This window comes from Gorilla gorilla, chromosome 22 (assembly GCF_029281585.2).
Source record: "Gorilla gorilla gorilla isolate KB3781 chromosome 22, NHGRI_mGorGor1-v2.1_pri, whole genome shotgun sequence".
In the NCBI taxonomy this organism is placed as follows: Eukaryota; Metazoa; Chordata; class Mammalia; order Primates; family Hominidae; genus Gorilla; species Gorilla gorilla.
The window spans coordinates 47257883-47279721 of record NC_073246.2 but is presented as its reverse complement, the minus strand read 5'-3'; the positions used below and the strand labels follow the sequence as shown (position 1 = coordinate 47279721).

Sequence of the window (21839 nt, the reverse complement as noted above, 5' to 3'; positions counted from 1 at the left end):
TTCTCCATCTCCCTGCCTGCAAGCCGTCCGGGGGGTCTGGCTGGTTCCACATGACACAAGCCCCTCTAGAGGGTGTGTATTGGTCATCACGCCTCGCAGGGCCGCAGGCACAGGAGGTCGGGGTGGGAGGGACCCGGGAACCCGACGCTAAAGCAGAGACAGCCTTGGAGTCCCCTGAGGAGGTGCCGCTTCCCTGAGACCCCAGGAAGTGACGTGAGGTGGCTGGGAGGCCCCTGAGGAGGTGCCGCTTCCCTGAGACCCCAGGAAGAGATGTGAGCCAAGGAGGGCAGGCTGTGGACACGGTGGGGTCAGCAGGTGCATGAGGCAGGCTGTGCAGAGCAGGTGAGAACCGCCGGCGAGCACCCCGAGGCTCAGCAAGGAGGCAGCCTCTGCAGTCACCGCAGCAGACAAGCGACCAGGCAAGCGCCGCTCCAGAGCCTGCCCGGGAATTCAACTAAACACCCGGCAGCTGTTCCCAGGCCACCAGCTCCTGCCACAAAGCAAGGGAAACCACCAAGAAGGGACAGCTGCCTTGACGTGGGAAGAATGAGCCCAGCACTGAGCTGCCCTGCCAGAGACATCCCTCCCCAGCTCGGGGACCCTCAGCGATGCTGGCGGGCAGGCGTGGGAAGGGCGCACCCACCCTACCACTTTGGCAGCCGGGGGCCGGGATGCAGACCCCTCTGCCCCCACCAGGGATGAGCACCCGGCCAGCTCCACTCAGCGCTGTCCTCAATCTGCAGATGCAGCCCACAAAGAGCCCGGAGTCAGAGCCAGCTCCCCTGGAAGGGAAGGGTCTTGTCACTGCACATCTAGACAGCAGGCCCTGGCCATCCAGCCCCACGCCAGGCGCCCCCACACACAGCCAGCACTCCGGGGGCGGCACACGTTAACGAACAGGCACCTGCCCTTCTCGGTTCCTGCGGCAGCAGGACTGGCCATGCCAAGGCCACCTCCCAGGAAAGACGGGTCTGGGGAGATGGAAGAGGCGGGAGACACAGAGTGCTGCCAGCTGCGCTGTGGGTGGGGCCTGGGGAAGGAGGTTGGAGGCCAGAACCCCCTTTTCTCTCTTCCCTACAGTGCAATTCTCCCCACCCTTAGCGTTTTCCACAGAGCAGCACCTCCTTCACCGCTTCATGGGAGTGGCACCCAGGATGGAGGGCCCAGCTCTGCCCAGACCACAGTGGCTACAACAACGGATGCAGAGGATTTGGGCCAAACCACATCCCCCGGCCAAGAGTGGTCACCCCACAGTCCGTTGTTATTAACAGGCCTGGTGCACAGGTCCTGGGTGTGCTGAAAAGCCCATCAGGGAGCTGGAGGGAGCAGAAGTTGGCACACAGAATGCCAGAGAGACCGCGGTCCTAGAAATGCCACAGAGAGGGCAGCTGGGTCAGGCAAGGCGGGGGCACCCGTGAGACCCTCGAGTCGGAAGAGGACACCTGAGGACACTGAGCAAGCCACAGACCGCAGGACAGGGAACCTGCAGGTGAAAGGGCCCCAAGCCCCGGGGAACCCAGGGATCCCTGCACAGCAGGCAGGCACGTTCGGGGGCCAATCCAGAGACTACAGTGGAACAGCCCACAAGCACAGAGAAGCAAGTGCCAGAAGGAGGTAAGGCAAGCCGGTGCCATTCGTATCCATTAAGAGGCTAAGAATCCCACAAGGCCCTGACAAGCCAGGAGGTGAGTCCACGTGAAATACAAACACCAGCAGGGTCTGGCAGTGAGGGTAGGAGCTGCTCCTGGGGAATCTGGGCGGGCTCTCCGGGATCCCAGCACCACCTTTGGGAAGATCATTTCCCAAAACACACATTATCTAAACAGCAACCCACCACAACCAAAAGCAACCAAGAACACCGACAGTCAGAAAAACCCTTTAACAAAAATAACTTAGGGAACTAGAATTATTTCTGCTGAAAACAGAAGGGTAAAGATCAAATTAGCTGCTTCCAAATATCTGAAAACTCACGGAACAAGAAAACATACCTGACACTGAAAGCACTGTCACTCTCTTGAGAGCAAGACCAGCTTGCAATTCAGACGAGGAAATGCAGAACGAGGAAATGCAGAACGAGGATATGCAGAACGAGGATATGCAGAACGAGGATATGCAGAACGAGGATATGCAGAACGAGGGAAGGGAAGAGTTGTCAGGGGCAGGGGCTGGGGCTGGGGATAAAAGACCCGGGCAAAGTGAGCTGTGCTGCTTCCAATCAAGTGGGAGAGTAGAGGCTGCACCTCTGGAGTTCAACTAGAAACTGTGTGCTAGTCAGCATGCAGCTCCAATCTGACTAATATTTAGCACCTGCTGAGCCTAAGCTGGAACCTAAGAGATGCCGGGTGACCGGGTCACAGAGGACAGACCAAGGTCCAGGAGAGCGCGCTGCCCTCAGAGGAATCTAAGAGATGCCAGGTGACCAGGTCACAGAGGACGGACCGCGGTCCAGGAGAGCACGCCGTCCTCAGAGGAATCTAAGAGATGCTGGGTGACCAGGTCACAGAGGACGGACCGAGGCCCAGGAGAGCACACTGTCCTCAGGTTCAACACCTAGGGGCCTGGATTTCTGAATCCAAGCAAACACCGCCCTGCCCCAGCCACCCCCACACCAGTGCGGAGCCTCGCGGTCCCCACACCACCCCCAGTTCACAAAGGACACCAGGCGTGGGGAGACTGTGCCCCGGCCACCCCCACACCGGCCCCAGTTCACAAAGGACACTGGGCATGGCAAGACTGTGTGTGCTGCCCCGGTCTCCTGGCCAGAAAGTGGGCTGCAGGACAGAGATCCAGGCTGGCCGGCCCTACTGCTCCTGACCAAGATGGACCTCAGAGAAGGTCCCCATTCCCCAAGAATAGGTTGAAAAAGCCGGGTCTAGGGAGCCACGATCCAGATGCCAATGAGAGGCGTGATTCACAGGTTTCACGGGCCCCACAGGAAGGGCTGGTGTGGCCACGTTCCCAACTCAGCTGGGTCAGGGTCACAGAGGCATACCTGCCTGGTGTTGCTGGGCAGTCTGGATAACAGAAGGGGTCTGGCTGTGTGTTCTGGATAACTGAAAGGCCCGGCGAGGCATTCCAGATAGCCGAGGGCCCACGCAGTGTTCTGGATAAGCGGGGACCCACACTCTCCTGGCCCCCGGCAAGTACCCTCAGGGCTGAGGGCCTGCTTGGCACGCACCTGGTCAGCTTTTCTTTATGAAAACCCCCAACACACCATGCCCGCCTGGCTGCGTGAGCACCACCCGGGGCTCCACCCGGCTGCAGCGCCAGGCACTGGGCTGGATGGCACTTTCCAGGAGTGCTTCTGCGCCTTTGCCTCATTCTCCAAAAGTAGAGCTCGCACCTCTCTGAAGGCCAGGCAAGGCGTGAACCCCAGGCCCCCAGCCAGGGTCTGATCAACGGCACCGCCTGCACTTTCCGGTCCGGGGCCTGCCCCGGCCGCCTGCTGCACCCCCGCTCTCAACTCCACACCACGCTGGTTCCCACCTGCATCCATCTTCCGGAAGGGGGGCTCCATTCACAGCCCCGCTCCGCCACCCCTGCGCATGGTCCTGCCCCTCCTCCTGCCCCACCCGTGGCAGCCGGTCCTGAGCTCTGAGCCCCGGGTGTCCAGCTCCTGGCTGCTGCCCTGGGCCTGTTGGGAGGTCATCCTGGGGACCTGAAGACCAGAGGTTCCATTGAGTCAGGAGATTCCGAAGGCCGAGGACTCATCTTTAAGTCTCCACAAAGCCCGCAGCCTGGCGTGGCCCTGGGTGTGCAGGAAGTGCTCATATTCTGACCCCCAGCAGCCTTGAGGGTCCTGCTGAAGCCGGCACACATACAAGACTTCCTGCCCCACGGAGTGGCCCTTCACACGTGAGAGGCCCTTATTCCCACGGTTACTAATACCACCCCTTCTGTGAACCAACACCACGCCGCACTGTCACCTCTGGCTGCTGGGACAAGTCAGTCAGTGTCTTAAAGCAACACAGGCATCCCTCAGAGCTCAGGAGACTGGAAGTCAGAAGTCACGGTGCCCACAGGGGTCCTCTGGAGGCTCCAGGGGGAGCCCACTTCCTGGTCTTCTCATGCCCTCCCCAGCGGCTCCATCTCCATCATCCCCTCCTCTCCCTGTCCTGCCCCTTCTCTATAAGGACCCTCGTGATGACACGGGGCCCACCTGATAATCCAGGGTCATCTGCACCTGATCCTGAGCCTCATCCCACACACAGGCCATACTCACGGGTCCCACAGGCCGAGGTGGTCAGCTCGGAGTCAGTATTCGGCCTTCTATGCGTGTGATCGGAAGTGGAAGCATAAATGAAGGTTTTGGGTTTCGTTTCTTAGGTTCGGGGACATTAGTGTCCATCTGTCTGCCCTCTCACTGGCGGGCAGGGCTGTTTTCTGGTCTGGGAGGCTGGCTGTCCGTGAGGCCCTCAGGCCACATGCTCGGAGCATGGCCATCAGCAGGGGCCAGGCCTGGGGCAGAGTCGGCCGCAGGGTCCGAGCCTTGTCTGCAGGAGGCCGCCCGGGTCTGTTAAAATGTCAGACGTCCCCTGTGATGACAGGAAAGGCTGAATTGGGACAGGTGGCCTTCCTGGTTTCCAAACCTCCCACAACATTCTCAGTCATTTTCACAATAGAAACGTGTGACTAACAACCTGAGTAGGTCGGGCTGGAGCCCATTCCTTTGGGGGTGAAGTCTCATTTCAGCTGGAAAACAGGGATGTCCTGCTGCCCCGAGGGGATCAGAGACCCCGCATCAAGATGTGCCCCTGAAAGGGAGACAGGGCTGAGATTTCGGGACCCAAAACAGATGAGAGGTCAGCAGCAACACTGCCTGCCAGGCACAGGCACACCATGGCCTCCCAGCAAGAGGCAGGGCAGCAGCAAAGCCAGGAGAAGGGAGCTGATTGACGGCCAGAGCCGCAAGGCTGGGCAGGAGGGCCTGGGGCCAGGCGGTGCATCCAATATAGAAAGGGCCTCCCCCTCCTCCTCCCGATCCTCCTCCTCCACCTCCTCCTGCTCCTCCAAGGGACCGAGGCTCAGAGAGCAGAGATGGTTCAGGTGCACACAGGCTTGGAGAGGGCAAGCTGTTTAGCTGAAATGAGAATTTATACTAGAAGACGCCTCCCAGCTCCATGGACCAGCTCACTCCATAAGGCTCCTGCCCCTGAGGGTCCGCCACCTCCCTCAGCACCCCTCCAATCCCACACCTAGGGAATTTCCTGGGAACCTGCCTTTTAAACCCTCTCCATCCTCTACCCTGCCTCTAGCCTCTGCAAAGGCCCAGGCACAAGTGCTGGGCATGGCTGGCGGGGCCTTTGCTTCCCTCAGTGCCCAGGGACAAGGATGTGCAGGGCTGGCAGAGGGACCCCAAGGTTAGCGTGGACGGGATCCATGGACGCTTCCTTCTTTCTGGCTGGAAGGCTGAGATGATAACAGAAAGGAAGCGGATGTTCTCTGAACTCCTCCTCAGAGGCAGCACGTGAGGCTAAACTTCACAAAGCACAGACACCTCCCTCCGGGAACTGCCTCTTCACAAGAAAGCTCCTCGCCGGGGCAAAAGAGGCCCGGCTTTCTCAGAAGTCTCCTGACAGCCAAGGGGTCGTAGCGGGAGACTTTAGAAAATGTTCGCTGCCCAGTCACAAATCCAGCAAGTGGAGGAGACAGGTGTTCCCTGGGTCCCCGCGACAGGGGTGTTGAAGCCTGTCATGGTGCAGGCGCCCTGGCCTGCGGACACGTAGCGCGGCTGGAGGAGGTGGGAGTGGCTGCCCTCTCTAATACACATCTGTCAGTTCAGCAGGCACAGCGCGGGGCTCAGTAAGAAGCAGCACAAAAGCTGCGTCTGCTCACGGGGACCCATTTTACTCACGTTGCAAACCAGTCCCTCCTATGGGGCTCTGCCCTAAGGGTGGGGATGGAGCCCTCTCTCCACTGTGGAGTCCCCCCTAGAGCCTCAGGACCGGCTGGCCTCAGAGGGCTGTCAGCAGGACACACCCCAGGAAGCCGATGTGTGATGTCCCATCCTTCCTGTATGGCCCCATGACGCTCCACCATCCCCAGGCACAGATTAGAGACCAAGACACAGACAGGGTGAGCAGCCTGCCCATGGCCACACACACTCAGGGTCACAGCCTGAGCTCTCAGCCATCACACTAGGCGGCATCCCACCCATGAGGGCAAAGAGGACCATAGATGACGGCCAGGCTTCCTGACAGTTTAGCCACTACTGTGAGAAGCATCTCTAATTCCATATCCACAAAGGCAGTCAAGACGCTAACAGCTGACAGGTGCCACGTGGCCTCCCCACAGGCACTGAGGCCTCAAGCACCTTCACTTGCAGGACCCCCACGGCCCCTCAGCAGACCTGCACCACAGATGAGCAAAGTGGCAGGGCCAGCACCATTGTCTGTGTGCTTGGGCCGCAGGCCCCTGAGCTCTGCTGGCCACTCCAGGGTCCCATCTCTAAAGGGACCAGAAAAATGAGGAAAAACAACTCCACACATTAAGAAATATACCCCATGGCTGGGCACAGTGGCTCACGCCTGGAATCCCAGCACTTTGGGAGGCCGAGGCAGGTGGACCACCTGAGGTCAGGAGTTTGAGACCAGCCTGGCCAACATGGCAAAACCCCGTCTCTACTTTAAAAAAAAAAAAAAAAAAAAAATTAGCCAGGCATGGTGGCCCACACCTGTAGTCCCAGATACTCAGGAGGCTGAGGCAGGAGAATCGCTTGAGCCCGGAAGATGGAGGTTGCAGGGCGCCAAGATCACGCCACTGCACTCCAGCCTGAGCAAGAGAGCCAGACTCCATCTCGGAAAAAAAAAAAAAAAAAAGAAAAAAGAAATATACCCCCAGTTAAAGAAATATCATACCCCCAGTTAAAGGCTGACCATAAACAATAAAAGTACGCAAAATAGGACATCCAGAGCTGAAAGCATCAACAGACAAAAAGCTACAGGGAAAGAGAATGCACCTGCAGGGCAGTGGGCACGAGCCACAAACCCGGCATTCCCAGAGAAGCACGACGGCCCCTTAGTGCGTGAAAAAGTTCACCCACACGGCGAACGCCACGTTCCCAGAGAAACACGACGGCCCCTTAGTGGATGAAAATGTTCGCCCGCACGGCAATGGGGACTCACAAAACAGAACTCTGAGATGATATTTTCCATCAACCAAATTAGCAAGGTTTTTTAAAAGACAGGATCCAGCCTGGCCGTTTAGGCCGCAGAGCTGTGTGTAAATGAACGTCGCCCATCAGAAGCGAGGCCCTCCCCTCTCCTGCAGGTCCCTGACCACAGCCCCCGCCACCGCCACTCAGCCCTGACTCTGGCTGGGGTGACACCCAAGATAAGAGCTGTGAGAAGACGAAGCCCTCGCCTGCGCCAGCGATAAGGGTGCACTGTTCCCTGTGACTGCTCACTCACAGCGCCGGGCCCTCCAGAGCCTGTGTCAGCGATAAGGGCACGCTGTTCCCTGTGACTGCTCGTTCACAGCGCCGGGCCCTCCAGAGCCTGCGTCAGCGATAAGGGCACGCTGTTCCCTGTGACTGCTCGTTCACAGCGCCGGGCCCTCCAGACTGTGGGCGTCTGAGGCTTACTCCGGGCCCTTCAGACTGTGGGTGTCCGAGGCTCATTGTAGTGTTTCCTTCCCCTCTCTCGGGCAGGCCCCTCTCTCTCGCACACAGAAGGTGCTCAAAAATGCACACAGGAAAAAGGAATCAAAGGCCGGGTGGACCAAGAACAGTGGCTGGGCTCTCCCCAAGCAGCTGGCGGGGGCCTCGCCACCCATCAGCCCACAGCCCTGGGCTCTGAGGTTCTCCACTAATGCCAGCCCCCAACCCTGCTGGCCTCTTCAGCCCCAACATGGAAGAGGTCACAGACACTGGCTCCATGGGGTCACCTGGCATCGGGGAAGGCAGAGCCACGGCAGACGATGTCCTGCCCCTGGATAACACCCTGCACTGGCAGCTGCAGGGCTGGGACTTCGCCACAGGCCCACGGAGTTCCTGGGACACTACCCCTGTCTCTCCCATGCCCCTCCCTGCCACAGGGAGAGGCCAGATGTCCCGCCCAGCTGCAGCGTCCGCCTGAATTGAGTGATTCCTCCCAAAACACAGTCTCCCGTTGTCTAAGTTGAAACATGGAAGGAAGGTCTCCTCTCGGTTCCCGAGGCCATAGGGTGTGTGGACTCGGGCCTGCCCAGGTGTGTCCAGACGAGGCCTCCGGAGCAGCCGAATCAGGCTCTTCCTGAGCCCTCATGCTCCAGGACCGGAGATGCCAGACGGCGTGAAGCCACCACCAAGATGGGCTGCCGGCCCAGGAGCTATGTCCAGCCTGGCTTTCCCATCAGCTCACGTCACCCCAAAACAGACAGTGCCTCTCCTGCCCGCAGGAGCAGCTGTGCTGGCAGGTTCTCTGCAGATAGAGGAGTCCGAGCTGCTGAAACTTGACCCTGTCTCACAATCTCTAAGCACAGATTCCAGAGAGGCCTAACTGCGGCAAATGTTGAAGCTGCTCAACGGAACGGTGGGGAAATACAAAAGCACGGACTTCAGACCAAAAATAAATGAGCAAACGAACAAACTGCTGGGGAGGTGGGTGCGAGCTCCGCCACCGTAACCAATCACACTCCCTCCTCCTACCGTTCCCATTGGCCTTCCTGCCTGTGGCTCTGGCCCAGTGTCTGTCCGCAGGGGTCCCTGCAGGGGTCAGCCCTGACCCCCAGTGTCCATGCACAGGCACTCCCCGCAGGGGTCAGCCCTTGACCCCCCACCAGTGCCCGGCCCCAGCACCAGCGTGTGCCCACTCGCAAACCCGCTGGCCTTCTGGAAGCCGGCGTGGTGAGAGCCAAACCGCCACCCAGCCTGGTGCTGGTGCCTGCCCTGCCCATCACAAGGCTCCTGTGGGAACGAGGGGCCCCACAGGGGATCAGCCCCGAGGTGGCGAGGTGACCCCATCTGCCACCATGAAATGCCAGAAAGTGCCAGAAAGATGCAGGGGCTTGAGAATAATTCCCCTTTCCATGGCTCCTGTGGAAGAAGCCAGAAAGGCCGTGCTGGGGCTTGCCTGTGCCGGAGGAGCTGCGGGGGGAAGGCGTGCTCCTGCAGGCACGGGGCACAGACACTTCCCCTGCAGCCTCCACATTTCATCTGACTCAGCGCATCCGTGATCAAAAGCTCCTCCTGACAGCCCTTCTGCAGAGGCCCAAACTCGCCATCTAAAACGTTACCGCCAGGGCCGGTAAGCACCGCTCCCTCACTCTCTGTGGCCCTGGGCAGCGCCAGGGGACAACACAGATCAGCTCCCTGCCTGGGCTGGCTGTCTCCTCACGTGACACGGGATCTGGCACAAAGATCCAGTGTGTGGTATGTGGCTTTTACACAATTGCCAGCGGCCGCTCACGGAACCCCTAGAGGAAGCAGCCACTCCCGCCCCGGGGTTAAGGAGGGGAAACTGAGGCAGCAAGGCTGGTGACGGCCACTGGCCGTGGAGCAGGGTCTGCACTCAGGCACCAGATGGCAGGGCTTCACTTGCCTGGCACTCCGCTGCCTTGGACAGGTCCTGGCCTATGACCGCCTGGTGCTGGGCTCTGGCCTGTGACCACCCAGTGCTGGCCCTGGCAAGGCTCCCAGGAGGCGGGTCTCAGCTGCCCAGTCATTCTGGGCAGGTGCCTGGGCCTTGAAAAGGGCCTTAGACCCCAAACTCCCAGGCCTGGGAGGCCTTGGATGAGAGAAGCACCCGAGCCCAGAGGCCACAGAACACCCCACAGTGCCCCAAACTGCTTTCAGGATGTTCATGGGCCACAGTATTTCAAAATGTACCAAATATCATCATCGTATAAGGGCGCCCAACATGCATTTTAGTTTCCCAGGATTCTGCCCCTGCCCTGCACAGCACCATACGAGGGAATATCTGTCTCAGGCCCTGTGCCGTCCACCACTGGCCAGCCGCTGAAATCTCGCTGTGGGGTTGGGCCTGGCCAGGCCTGTCGTCTTGTTCTCTGACAGGCACCCACTAACAGACAGCCTGGAGGGTGGCAGCTCTGACTGGCCGTGGCAGGCACTGGGGTGGCCCCTTCTCCGCATGGTCCAGTGCCCCATGCCGGGGGTGGGGTGAGGGCCGGGGGTGGGGTGAGGGCCAGACACAGCCCCAGCCAGCTTTGTCCCTGCCAGCCTCTGCACCTGACCCCTGAGCACTGGTGGGGAGCCAGTGCCGGCACAAAGGCCCAGTTGGCTGGCACACTCTCCTCTGCAGGCCTGGGGCTGAGAGAGGAAGAGACTTGCTGGAGGTTTCAGGTGTTGCCCCACTCCATCCCCCACAGCTGTGAGGTTCTTTGGGTCCCTGGGCTTCACCTGGAGAGTTCCAGGGTGGCCTCGGGTCTCCAACATACGCTCCACAGCCAGACCCAGGAGGGTCTCCTTCCTGAGCAGAAGCAGGCACCCCTCCCCCCACACAGTGAGCGGGGGTGGGGAGGGTGTTGTGGGGGCCCCTCTCTCTGAGCTGCCTGCATACTCCCTGCCCGACCCAGTGAGCGGGGGGGGGGGGGGGGGGGGGGGGGGGGGGGGGGGGGGGGAGGGTGTTGTGGGGGCCCCTCTCTCTGGGCTGCCTGCAGGCTGCAGCTTCTACCCCAGCCCAGCCCCTACTGTCTGTTCCGCCTACAGGGCGGTGGTGCTGTTGCTCATACCACAGGATCCCCTGGCACTCCCGGGGCCCAAAGAACCCAGACCCTAGCCTTTTCAACAATCCAGGTGAAGACAGAACAAGGCACTCTGAGGGAGGAAGACTTTGTGTGGATGCAGCATGACTATGTGAGAATCACACACCTGCGGGGGGCATGTGTGTGCACACACATGTGCACTTTTGTGTGTGTGTGCATGTACACAGGTGTGCCCCTGCACTTTGCGTGACTGGGAATGTGCACCTGTGTGCACAATTGTGCATGCCCGTGTATGCATGTGCCTTGAACTTTTAAATGGAGCAGCAGCAGGTGAAGTGGGACTCTCCCGGACTGGCCCCCAGTGTCTGGCGCCTGCACTCTGGAGCAGGGCAGTTCACTCCTTCTAGGTTTTCCTACAGAGGACTTCCCCCGCTCTGCTTTCATTTATAGGAAAACAGGAGTGCCCTGAAAAACAAGTTTTGCTGAAATTCAAAACTATCTTCCAAAGTCCTTGCATCTGAATCCTGAAGACTCCCCAGTGGGTGAGCCCAGAAACAAGACCACCTCCTACACGGGAGGGTCTCTCGTTGCCATGTGCCCTGGGGTGAGCCACACCCACGGAACCCAGGTCACTGAAGCCCAATCCCTGCAGGGCTTCAGAGGGAGTGGGAAGTGAGGCGCAGGGACCCTGCCTTGTACCCACACCACTGGGCTCTGTGCTGACCACCAGACAGGAGGAGGTCCTAGTGGTGAGCAGGGGCAGGACGTGCATCTTCTGGGGGCTGCAGGGAGGCAGGGGGAGAGCTTGATGCCATGGTGGAGTGTAGGAGAGGCTCAGAGACAAGAAGACTCATGAGACCAAGCTCCTGGCGTGGCCGTGGGCATCAGCAACTGCCCCGGTGACACAGTCCTCTTCCTCAGCCCCACTCTGACTCTGAAGCACTGACTACAAGCACCTCTTGGGGGTCACGGCTGTTTCGCACACACAAATCCACCAGAGGAGAGACTGCAGGTAAGACTGCGGCACCTCACACAGCTGGGTGGCAACCAAGCGGCCAAATGACCACTGAGCCCAGGTTCCTGATTACAGGGAAAGGCACAAACACCATTCAAGAACCTCAGCATCACAGAGACCAATCCTGACACAAAAAAGCAAAAGACTTTTCTAAGGATCAAGTGTAGCACAGAGACAAGGAAAGATGCATCATTCTTGGCCAGAAAAAAATGTGCAAATCAGCAAACTGGGCCTCAGGCCTTCAACTCTCAAGGGTGCTTTTTAAGTTTTGAGAACAACTGAAACCCTTGCCAGAGTCAGCATTTCAGACACATTAGCTCTTCTCCAATAACCCCTAAAGGGGGAGACTGTTTTCCCATTTCAGGGGGACTTGGTCCTGCAAGGACTGGAACCCGGTCTGCGGGTGGCCTGGAGCCTGAGTTCTCTCCGGGATGGGGGAGGGGTGTGTGGGCAGCACGCAGACCCCTCTCTGGGCCGGCTTCCGCTTCAGCCTCCTGGCCACCCGCCTTCCACATTCCATTAGACACCTCCAAGGGGCCTTCCTGCCCCAGAGTGCTTGAGGCTGGGGCAGGCCCGGGACGGAAGAGGAACGCACAGCCCATTTGGCCAACCGTAACTTTCCCTGCTGAGGCCTGCACGGACTTTACACCCCACTCTTAGATCTCAAGACTGCATCTCACCAAAGCTCGCGTAACAGTTTTTGTTTTTTCTATTCAAAGGCAAAAAACCATCACCTTTTACATCTCCTCCTTGACAACGTTTCATAAGCTCGGGCCCCAGCGTCTTTCCTTTCCTTTGTCCCTGTGTGATTTAAAACATCCCGCCCAGGGAGCCCTGGTCTGGGCCCTGTGGGCGCTGGCGGCCCGGCTCAGAGGGCAGCTCTGCGGCCTGATTAATGGCCCCGAGTGACCCTGGGCCGCGGTGGGGATGGAGCCGCGTGAGCTCACAGCCGCTCTCCGCCCGTGTTTCACCCCCTACAGTTCACACAGTAAATGAAGAATTGTCTACGACTTAACAAGCAGGTGTTTTCAATACATCTACTTATAAGGTAGCTACTTTTTTGAAAGGTCTATGCTACTATTTAACCTGGTGACTAAGTCGATTGGAAACAATGAAACAAATTATTACAAGAATCCAGACCACATCCCTCCCTCCCTCCCTCTCCCTTTCCTGCTTCCTCACCCGCTGTAGCAAGCAGGTGTGGAGTCCAGTCGGAGGCAGGCGCTGGCTGCGTGGACCCCCGGGTGGGATTCCACCCGCGACAAGGCACCCAGGCCCTTTGGGCGGGGCTCCCCTGGGGTCCGCGTCCCCGCCGCCTCCCCCGGGCCTCTGCTGGGCTGGCTGGAGGCTAGAGGTAGGAGGCCCCGGTTAGCAGCGTGGTGGGGAACTGGGTCCCGGGGTTGGAGGCAGGAAGGTCCCCACGGGCCCCGCGCACCGTTTGCCGCGCACGGGAAGCGGCGAGGCCGGCGGGGCAGCGGCTTCTGGGCATTGTTCTCGGACCGCGCGGCGCTCGGTTGGCATCAAAGGGGACCGCGCAACCCGACACCACGGCGGACGCGGGGACAGAGGCCTGAGGGCGGCGGGGACAGAGGCGCACAAGGCCCGGCCCGCGGCGAGGAGCCTCAACAGGTTGGAAACGCGGAGACGACGCCCCGCGCTCCGCCGCCTTCCGCCCGCGGTGAGTCCCGGGACCCGGCGCTGCGGGGAAGAGGCCGTGAGGGCGACACAGGCCGCGTCTCCCGAGACCCCGCGGCCCCGCCCCGAGCGCTCCCGGCACCGACGACCCCGCCGGCCGCGGAGGTTCGGTCCCCGCGCGGGGACTCCGGCCGCTCGCACCGCGCACCCCGCCCGGCCCGGACCCCGCGGGGAGAATGAATGGGCGGGACTCCGGCCACCCCGCCCCGCTCCGTCCGGCTCCGGCGCCTCCTGCGCGCGTGGGCAGGGCCGGGGCTGAACCCAGAGCGGCCGGGGCGGGGGTGAGGGAGCCGGGCGGGGACCCCAGCCAGGGCGGCGAGGCCGGCGGGCACCGGCGCGAACCTTCCCGTCCCGCCAGGGTCTTACCTGGCTCCGCGGAGGCCGCGCGGACCCCGAGAAGCAGGACCAGGGGCGCGAGCACGTCCAGGAGGCGCCGCCGCCGCGGCCACGGCCAGGGACACCTGCGCAGGACAGGCACGGGTCAGGGCCCCGCAGAACCCAGACGACCCCCGCAGAACCCAGCCGAGCCCCGCAGCCCCCGCCGCCCGTCCGCAGCCGCACCTTGGCGTCCCCCAACCCCTGCCCGCAGCCCCAGCCTCACCTCGGCGCCATGCTCTCCCCAGGACCGTCAGCGCCGCGGGATGCTGCCTCCTCCGCCGCGGTGCACCCGCTCGGACCGCCGCGCTCCAGCCGCCGCCGCTGGGAGGCCGGGCAGGGGGCGGGCAGGGGGCGGGCAGGGGGCGGGCAGGGGGCGGGCGCGGGGCGGGCGCGGGGCGGGGACGGGCAGGGGGCGGAGCGACGAGCAGGGCAAGGCCCGGGGAGGGTAGGGGGGGGCGGGCGCCGCAGCGGACCTGCGGCTGCGAGGACGGGGCGGACCGGGACCCGGGGGCGGCGGGGACGGGCGAGGACGGACAGGGACACGCCCCGCCCCGAGGGAACCGCCCGAGGCTGCGACCCAGCATAGGGCCCGGGGGCTGCCCCGCGAGGAAGCCCAGGTTTATGCGGAAGGTGAACGCCGCTGCCCGCCGGGCTACGACCCCAGCCCCTGAGTCCGGTGGGGCAGCGGGAAGGGGGGAGATTTGAATAAAGAGATTCACCGCGGGGGGGACGGAATGGAGGAGGAAGCCGGCACCTCCGGCCCGCAAGGCCCCTGCAGGGTCCTGCCCCCCCCCCGGCTGCACGGAGGGACGGACGCGAGACAGGAGGGGCGTGCGAGAGCCAGATCTGTCCCCAGGTCCCCCTGTTCCCAGGACGCGGCCCAGCAGAGCCTCTTCCTCCCCAGTTCCCAGGCTCCTCCTCCCTCCCAGGTGAAAACCCTGTTTCTATTTCTTCAGGGCCAGCATCCTGAGCCCCACCTGCAGGCCCTGGGCGCTTTCCTCCTGGCAGCTGTGCCCCCACCCGACCGGACCGCTCCCTGCAACCAGAGAGCCCTCACACCAGCAACACCCCCCCCAGCCTGCTCCCTCCTCGTGTGCACGAAACTCATGGCACTGGCTCGACGGCTTTCTCTGAAACCCTCTGATTCCGCCTGGCCCATCCACACTGTCCCTTCCCGGCCAGGGCTCATCTCCTATGCCTGGACCAAACAGCGTAGTCTCCAGTGTCCCTGCTCTCCCCACACGTGACCCCACCCATCCTCTGAAGCAGCCCCAGGAGGCGGCAGTGACTTCACACTTCTAGTGCCCGGCCCTCCCAGCCCTCCTCTCTGGGCTTGCTTGCCAGGGTCCTCCCAACCTGACTGCTGCCTCCCACCTCCTCTCCACCCCTGGAGCTCTCCAGCCGCAGCCGCGGGGCCTGCTTGGGATTCTCCTCTGCTGGCATCATCCCTGCCTGCCTCAGCCTTCCCAGGCCCAATCCTGCCCAATCTCACCTCTTCCCGCCCAGCCACCTGGCCGGGTCCCCACCAGCATCTGCCTTCAAACCTGGAGTCCTTCTCTGAGTGCTTGCGGTCCACTGTGAGGGAGGAAATCAATTTAAAGGATTATGACCCACATTTTTTAAAAATAAAAAGATTAAGGAGAACAGCATAGAGTAGAAGTGGTCATCGCACACTTCTGCAAAACTTTTGTTTCTCAGGTGGATGGAGGAGTGAGTCTGTGTGTGTGTATCAGGGTTTGGTGGTGTCTCTGCAGTGCAGTGGGTGTGTCTGTGTGTCTGCTGTGTGTGTGTCTGACTGTACCTTGTGTGCATGTGTCTGCGTGTCTCTCTGTGCTGTGTGTGTGCATGTGTGTGTTTCTGTAACTATGTACAGTGTGTGCATGTGTGTCAGCCTGTGTGCGTGTGAGTGTGTGTCAGGGGTGTTCATGTGTCCTGGGTCCTGGTGGCTTCTCCTCCCGAGGCTCCTGGTCTGTCTGGGCCCCGTCCATTAACCCTGCAGTGCAAGTCTCTTTCACCTCTTCCATCTCACCTGCCCTGGGGCACCACTTCCACCCAACCCAACCCATTCCTAAGTCTTCCGTCAGGGGAGGTGCGTGCTGCCAGGGGAAGCAGGTCTCTGCAGGTGTGGCCTGATGCACTGCCCTGGGGGCCTGTCTGCGGCTCCCAGGAGGGAGGGGCTGGGGCAGGGCGGGTGCCAGCCCACCTGTGGCCCGAGTTGGCCTACCTCTCTCCTGCCCCACTCCCCACCTTTGGGGACTTTGGGGGTGTGATCAGTAGGAGACACAGCTACTATGAAACACATGTGACTGCTTACCTGGTAGCTGTACGAACTCTTTTTGCTCATTTGTTTCACTTGGGGCCTTACCTTGGCCTCATGGCTATGTCCCCATAGGCTCTGCAGCATCCCCTCTTTCTATTAGAGTTGTATTGTTTCCTTTGTAGACACGCGTAATATGTGATAACCACAGAAAAATCAACAGAAAATGCAGAAACACACGTAGAAAATAAGACCAAAAGTCTCTCCATTCGCCTTACCTCCTCCCGGGCCCTTCTGCACAGACGCCCGCAGGTGCTCTGAGGGCAGCGCCCAGTGTCCACATGGAGCTCTGCTCAGCCCTGTTTGTCCCTCCACCAGGGTCCCGGAGGCTCTGTGCCCTCTGGTAGGGCCAGGCTCAAACCAGTGCCCCCAAAGAGACGGATGTGCCAGGTCCCTGGGGGGCCTTGGAGCACAGGTGTGGGGAGCAGGGGAGTGGCCATGGCTCATTGCAGGGACCAGGGGAGGGCTCATGGGCTGTGGAGGAATGGGCTGTGGGGTGCGCAGGAAGGAGAGAGCATCCAGGACCGAGGGCAGCTCCGGCAAAGGTCCTGGGGTGGAGCAGGTGGAGCAGGCTTAGGACTGTGTCCGGGTTCCAAGAAGCGGTAGCAGATTCCTCAAGTCTGGGGCCTGCACCACAGGTGTCTGTCTTGCTTCCTGGGCAGGTGGGGCCTGGGATGGGGTTGATGGGTTTGCAGGGAGAGGTGGTACAGACAGGGAAGGGGCTGCACTCAGGCTCAGAGGAGCTGCCCGGGCCGTGGTTACAACCCGCAGTGCGCAGGAGCCTAGGAATGGTTCAGCTTTTGTGAGAGGCTGCACTCCTCTTGACATAGAGCAGACCTGGCCTCAGCCCTGCCTCCACCTGCACCTGCCATGGCCCTTTGTGCTCCCTTCCCTGCCACAGCATCCACCCAATCACAGGGTGAGTTGTCTGAAGACACATAGCTCACACAGGACACAACCTCACTGTAAAAACTCCACATGTGACCAGTAAAGCTGGAGTCCCAACCCTGCCTCCTGCCAAACCGAACCCTTATCATCTTCTGTGGGTTTTCCTTCCAGGCTGTTTTACAAAATGCATTTTGTAGATATTTGTTACTCTAGAAATATTATGTTGCTTTGTGGAATTTTAAAAACAAAGCATACATGAGATAATATCCATGGTTTTGAAACTTGCTTTTAAAGCTCAATTTCTGTTCTAGCTCTTTCTATGCCAGGGTGAACACATTTATGTAAATGATTGAATGAAACTAGCTAAGTCTCCCTAAAATTAATGAGACTTGGCTTATTTGTCAATTCTTCCACCATTCATGAGACTTAGCTTATTTCCATTTCTTTGCTTAAAATAATATGCTGTCTTGAAAAGAGATAGAAACTGTGAGAAAGAACAAAATGAAAATGCTAAAAATGAAAACACAGTAAGAGATGAAAAATGGCTTTGAGAAGCTTGTCAGTAAACTTGACTTAGCCAAAGAAATCCATGAATTTGAAAATAGCTCTATAGAAATCATCCAAATGGAAAACCAAAGAGATAAGAGGAAAAACATAGAGCGTCTTTCCAAGGGATTACAAGACGATCTCAAGTAGTGTAACATATGTACAATTGGAATCACAGATGGTGAGGGGGTGGACAAGGAATATTTAAAGAAATAATGGTCAATAATTTTCCAAAATCAATGACAGACATCAAAGCACAGATTAAAGAAACTCAGAGAACATCCATCAGGAAAAACACCAAAAAAGTAAAACAAACAAAATAGAACAGAAACAAAAACAAGCACAGAAACCTGTGCATATTCAAGCTGCTGGGGAAAAAGACATGCAGAAACTCTCTAAAGGAACTGGGAGGAGAAGGGAGGGAGAGCGACACATGAGACGCGAGACAAACAAAGATAAGAAGCACAGCAGAACTATCTGCAGACACTATGCAAGGTGGATGACGATGGAGGGATGGCTTTCAAGTACTGAAAGGAAAAAAAGTGCTGATTCAGATTTTTTTTTTTTTTAGATGGAGTCTCGCTCTGTCGGCCGGGCTGGAGTGCAGTGGCACAATCTCTGCTCACTGCAAGCTCTGCCTCCTGGGTTCACGCCATTCTCATGCCTCAGCCTCCCGAGTAGCTGGGACTACAAGCACCTGCCACCACGCCCAGCTAATTTTTTGTATTTTTAGTAGAGATGGGGTTTCACCATGTTAGCCACGGCGGTCTCAATCTCCTGACCTCATAATCCGCCCGCCTCGGCCTCCCAAAGTGCTGGGATTACAGGCGTGAGCTGCCGCTCGTGGCCTGATTCAGAATTCTTTACTAGTGAAAATAACTTTTAAAAATTAAGGGGAGAAGGGGGAGGCCAAGAAGCAGGCATTGGCTATCCGAGCAGGGGCCTAGGATATCCTGTTTCTTCTGCAGTTTGCTGACCTAAGCCAATTCAAGGCACTTTGTCTTGGAATTGGACCACTGTATACATTATTTCCTTCAGACATGAAGAGTAATACAGTATAGAAATGGAAGAAATAATTAAAAATTTTAATTGCTGCAAATGACAACTATCTAAAGGCAAAATGGTAGTGTTGTATTGTGTTGATAACATGCTCCAAGGTAAAGCATGTGATGATAATTCACAGAGGATGGAAGAAATTGTTGGGAAAATACTGCTGTGGGGTCCTTACACTATATGTGAAGCAGTCTCATACTATCTGAAGGTAAACTCTGATTAATTTAAGACTTAACCCTAGGACAGTGAGTACAATTTTCTAAAAGAGGTATAAGTTATAGGACAAGAGGACATAAAATGGAATGATAAAGTAATGCTCAGTTAACCAAGAGAAGGCAGAAAAGCGAGCAAAAGAAGCAAAAAACATGTAACAAATAGAAAACACGTGACAAAATGGTAGCTTAAAATCCAATTGTATCAATAATCTATTAAATGTGGATGGTCTAGCCATACCAGTTAAAAGATAGATTGTCAGATTGGATTTTACTAATTTTATTTTATTTTTTATTTTTTTGAGACAGAGTCTCGCTGTCTCCCAGGCTGGAGTGCAGTGGCGCAATCTCGGCTCACGGCAAGCCCCGCCTCCCGGGTTCACACCATTCTCCTGCCTCACCCTCCTGAGTAGCTGGGACTACAGGTGCTCACCACCATGCCTGGCTGATATTTTTGTATTTCTAGTAGAGACAGGATTTCACTGTGTTAGCCAGGATGGTTTTGATCTCCTGACCTCGTGATCTGCCCGCCTCGGCCTCCCAAAGTGCTGGGATTACAGGTGTGAGCCACCATACCCGGCCTGTCATACTGGATTTTAAAAAGCAGGATTCAACTATATCGTGGCTACAAGAAATGCACTTTAAATCTAAAGGCATATATAGAGTTAAACATAATACACCATTCAAGCACCAGCCAAAAGAAAGGCAGAGTCGCTGCTTCATCTCCGACAAATAGATTTCAACATCTACGTGGATGTAGATGTAGATCTAGAAGGAGCATCCACATGGATGATGAGGGACTTTGCATCATAATGAGGGTCAGGGCTCCAAGAAGACATCACAATCATAAATGAGCATGTACCAAACAACAGGGCTTCAAACCCCATGAAGAAAAACCCATCGAACTGGAAAGAGAAATAGACAGATCCCCAGTTATGCTTTAAGACTTCATCTCTCTTCTCTCGGTAATTGTCAGACACATGGACAGAAAAATCAGTAAGGATGCAGAGGGCATGAGCAACACTATCCAGCACCTAGAGCTGATTGACGTTCATAGAACACACCACCCAGCAACAGCTTAGAACATTCTTCTCAAATGTGCATGGACGTCACCAAGATAGACCATATCCTGGGCCATAAGATATATCTTAACAAATTTTTAAAAATACAAATCCTACAAAGTATGCTTTTAGGGCATAACAGAGTTAAGCAAGAAGTAAAAAAATAGTTATCTGGAAAGTCCCAACATATTTTGAAATTTTAAACAACACATTTCTCAATAAATCGTATGACTCTTGGGAGACAATTAGAACTTTGTTTAGTTAATTGAAAATAACAGCATATCCAAATTTCTGGGGAAAAGCTAATGCAGCGCTTAATGGGAAATTTATAGCACTAAATGCAGAAAAGAAGGAGCACAAAGAAACGACCTGAGCCTCCAACTGAAGAAGCCAGGAAAAAAGCAAATTAAGCACAAAGTAAACAGAAGAAAGGAAATAATAAATATCAGAACTGAAATTAATGAAAAATAGGAAGCAGACCAAAACAGTAGAGAAAAATTATTGAAGCCAAAAGCTGCTGTTTTTTGTTTTGTTTTGTCTTCTGGAAATTCTGTCTGGACTGATTTTTTTTTTTTTTTTTGATGGAGTCTCACTCTGTTGCCCAGGCTGGAGTGCAATGGTGTGATCTCGGCTCACTGCAGCCTCCATCTCCTGGGTTCAAGTGATTCTCCTGCCTCAGCCTCCTGAGGAGCTGGGATTACAGGCATGAGCCACCACGCCCGGCTAATTTTTGTATTTTTAGTAGAGACGGGGTTTCACCATGTTGCCCAGGCTGGCCTGGAACTGCTGACCTCAAGTGATGCACCCACCTTGGCCTCCCAAAGTGCTGAGATTACAGGTGTGAACCACCGCGCCTGGCCCAGACTGATTTTTTTTAAAGGGTACTGACGTAAATTTCCAATATCAAGAATGAAAGAATAGAAGAAAGAAAGATCCTACAGATATTAAAAAGATGGGCCAGGCTCAGAGTCTCACGCCAGCAATACCAGAACTTTGGGAGGCCAAGGCGGGACGATTGTCTGAGCCCAGGAGTTCAAGGTTACAGAGAGCTATGATCACGCCACTGCACTCCAGCCAGGGTGACAGAGTGAGACCCTGTCTCTTAAAAAATAAAAAGGGTAATAAATGCTACTTATGAAAATAGAGAATTTATAAAATACCATTTGTGAACAATTTTAATTTTAAAAACTGAATAGCTCCATGTCTGTTGAAGAAATTAAACTCAATTAAAAGCCATTTAGGAGGAAAACCCCTAGCCCAGATGTCTTCACTGGTAAATATTATAAAATATTTATTGAAGGAATAATTGCAAATTACAGAAGCTCTTTTAGAACACAGAGGAGAAAGGGAAACTTCCCAATTCATTTCGTGAGGTCTCTATTACTCTGATACCAGACAGAGACACTGCAAGAAAAGAAAACTGCAGATCAATATCCTGCAAAAATCCTTGACAAAATGTTAGCAAAGAAAACCCAGTACTGCAGAGAAAGGATCGTCACAATCCTGACCAGCAGGTACCATCTCAGGGATGCAAGGTTGGTTTAACATTCAAAAGTCAGTCAATATAATTCACTCTATTAGTAGAATAACTGAAAAAAGTCAGGGTATCATCTCCCTACAAAAAATACACATCTACAGAAAAATAATATAGCAAAATTAAACGCCCATTCTTTAAAAAGTTCAGGAAGTTAGGAATAGAAGGGAATTTTCTCAGCCTGGTAAAGAGCATAATTTTATACTTAATATTGTAAAACGAAATCTTTCTCCCAAGGTAAGGAACAAAAGAAGGATGCTGCTTTCACCATTTCTATACAGTATTGCATGGGAGATCTTAGTTTAATTAGGCAAGAACAAGAAATAAAGGGGTACAGATTGGAAAAGAAGAAATAAAAAAGGACTAATCACACATGACATGATTGTCCGTAGGAAATCCTGAGGAAACTATACACAAACTTTTAGAATTAATAAGTGAGTTTAGCAAGGTTGCAGGACATAAGGGCAACACAGAACAACTGGCTGTGTTTCTATATACT

The 21839-nt window shown here is 56.3% G+C and overlaps 1 protein-coding gene across 5 annotated transcripts in view; it reads right to left on the bottom strand.

Moving 5' to 3' along the window:
• The window catches only part of COL18A1 (collagen type XVIII alpha 1 chain), a 111333-nt gene extending 96818 nt beyond the window's left edge, over nt 1-14515 (bottom strand). The window contains exons 1-2 of one of the 5 annotated variants that reach the window (XM_055373739.2): nt 13953-14515; nt 13718-13812 (exon numbers count right to left, since the gene is read on the bottom strand). In XM_055373739.2, the coding sequence (XP_055229714.1) occupies nt 13718-13812; nt 13953-14313 (456 nt within the window). In that variant the 5' untranslated portion in view covers nt 14314-14515. Of the gene's footprint in view, nt 1-12838; nt 13002-13717; nt 13813-13952 lie in introns of those variants that run through there. The other 4 variants (XM_055373738.2, XM_055373737.2, XM_055373740.2 and 1 more) reach the window with 4 other exon arrangements.
• Between the last annotated feature and the right edge of the window lie 7324 nt (nt 14516-21839).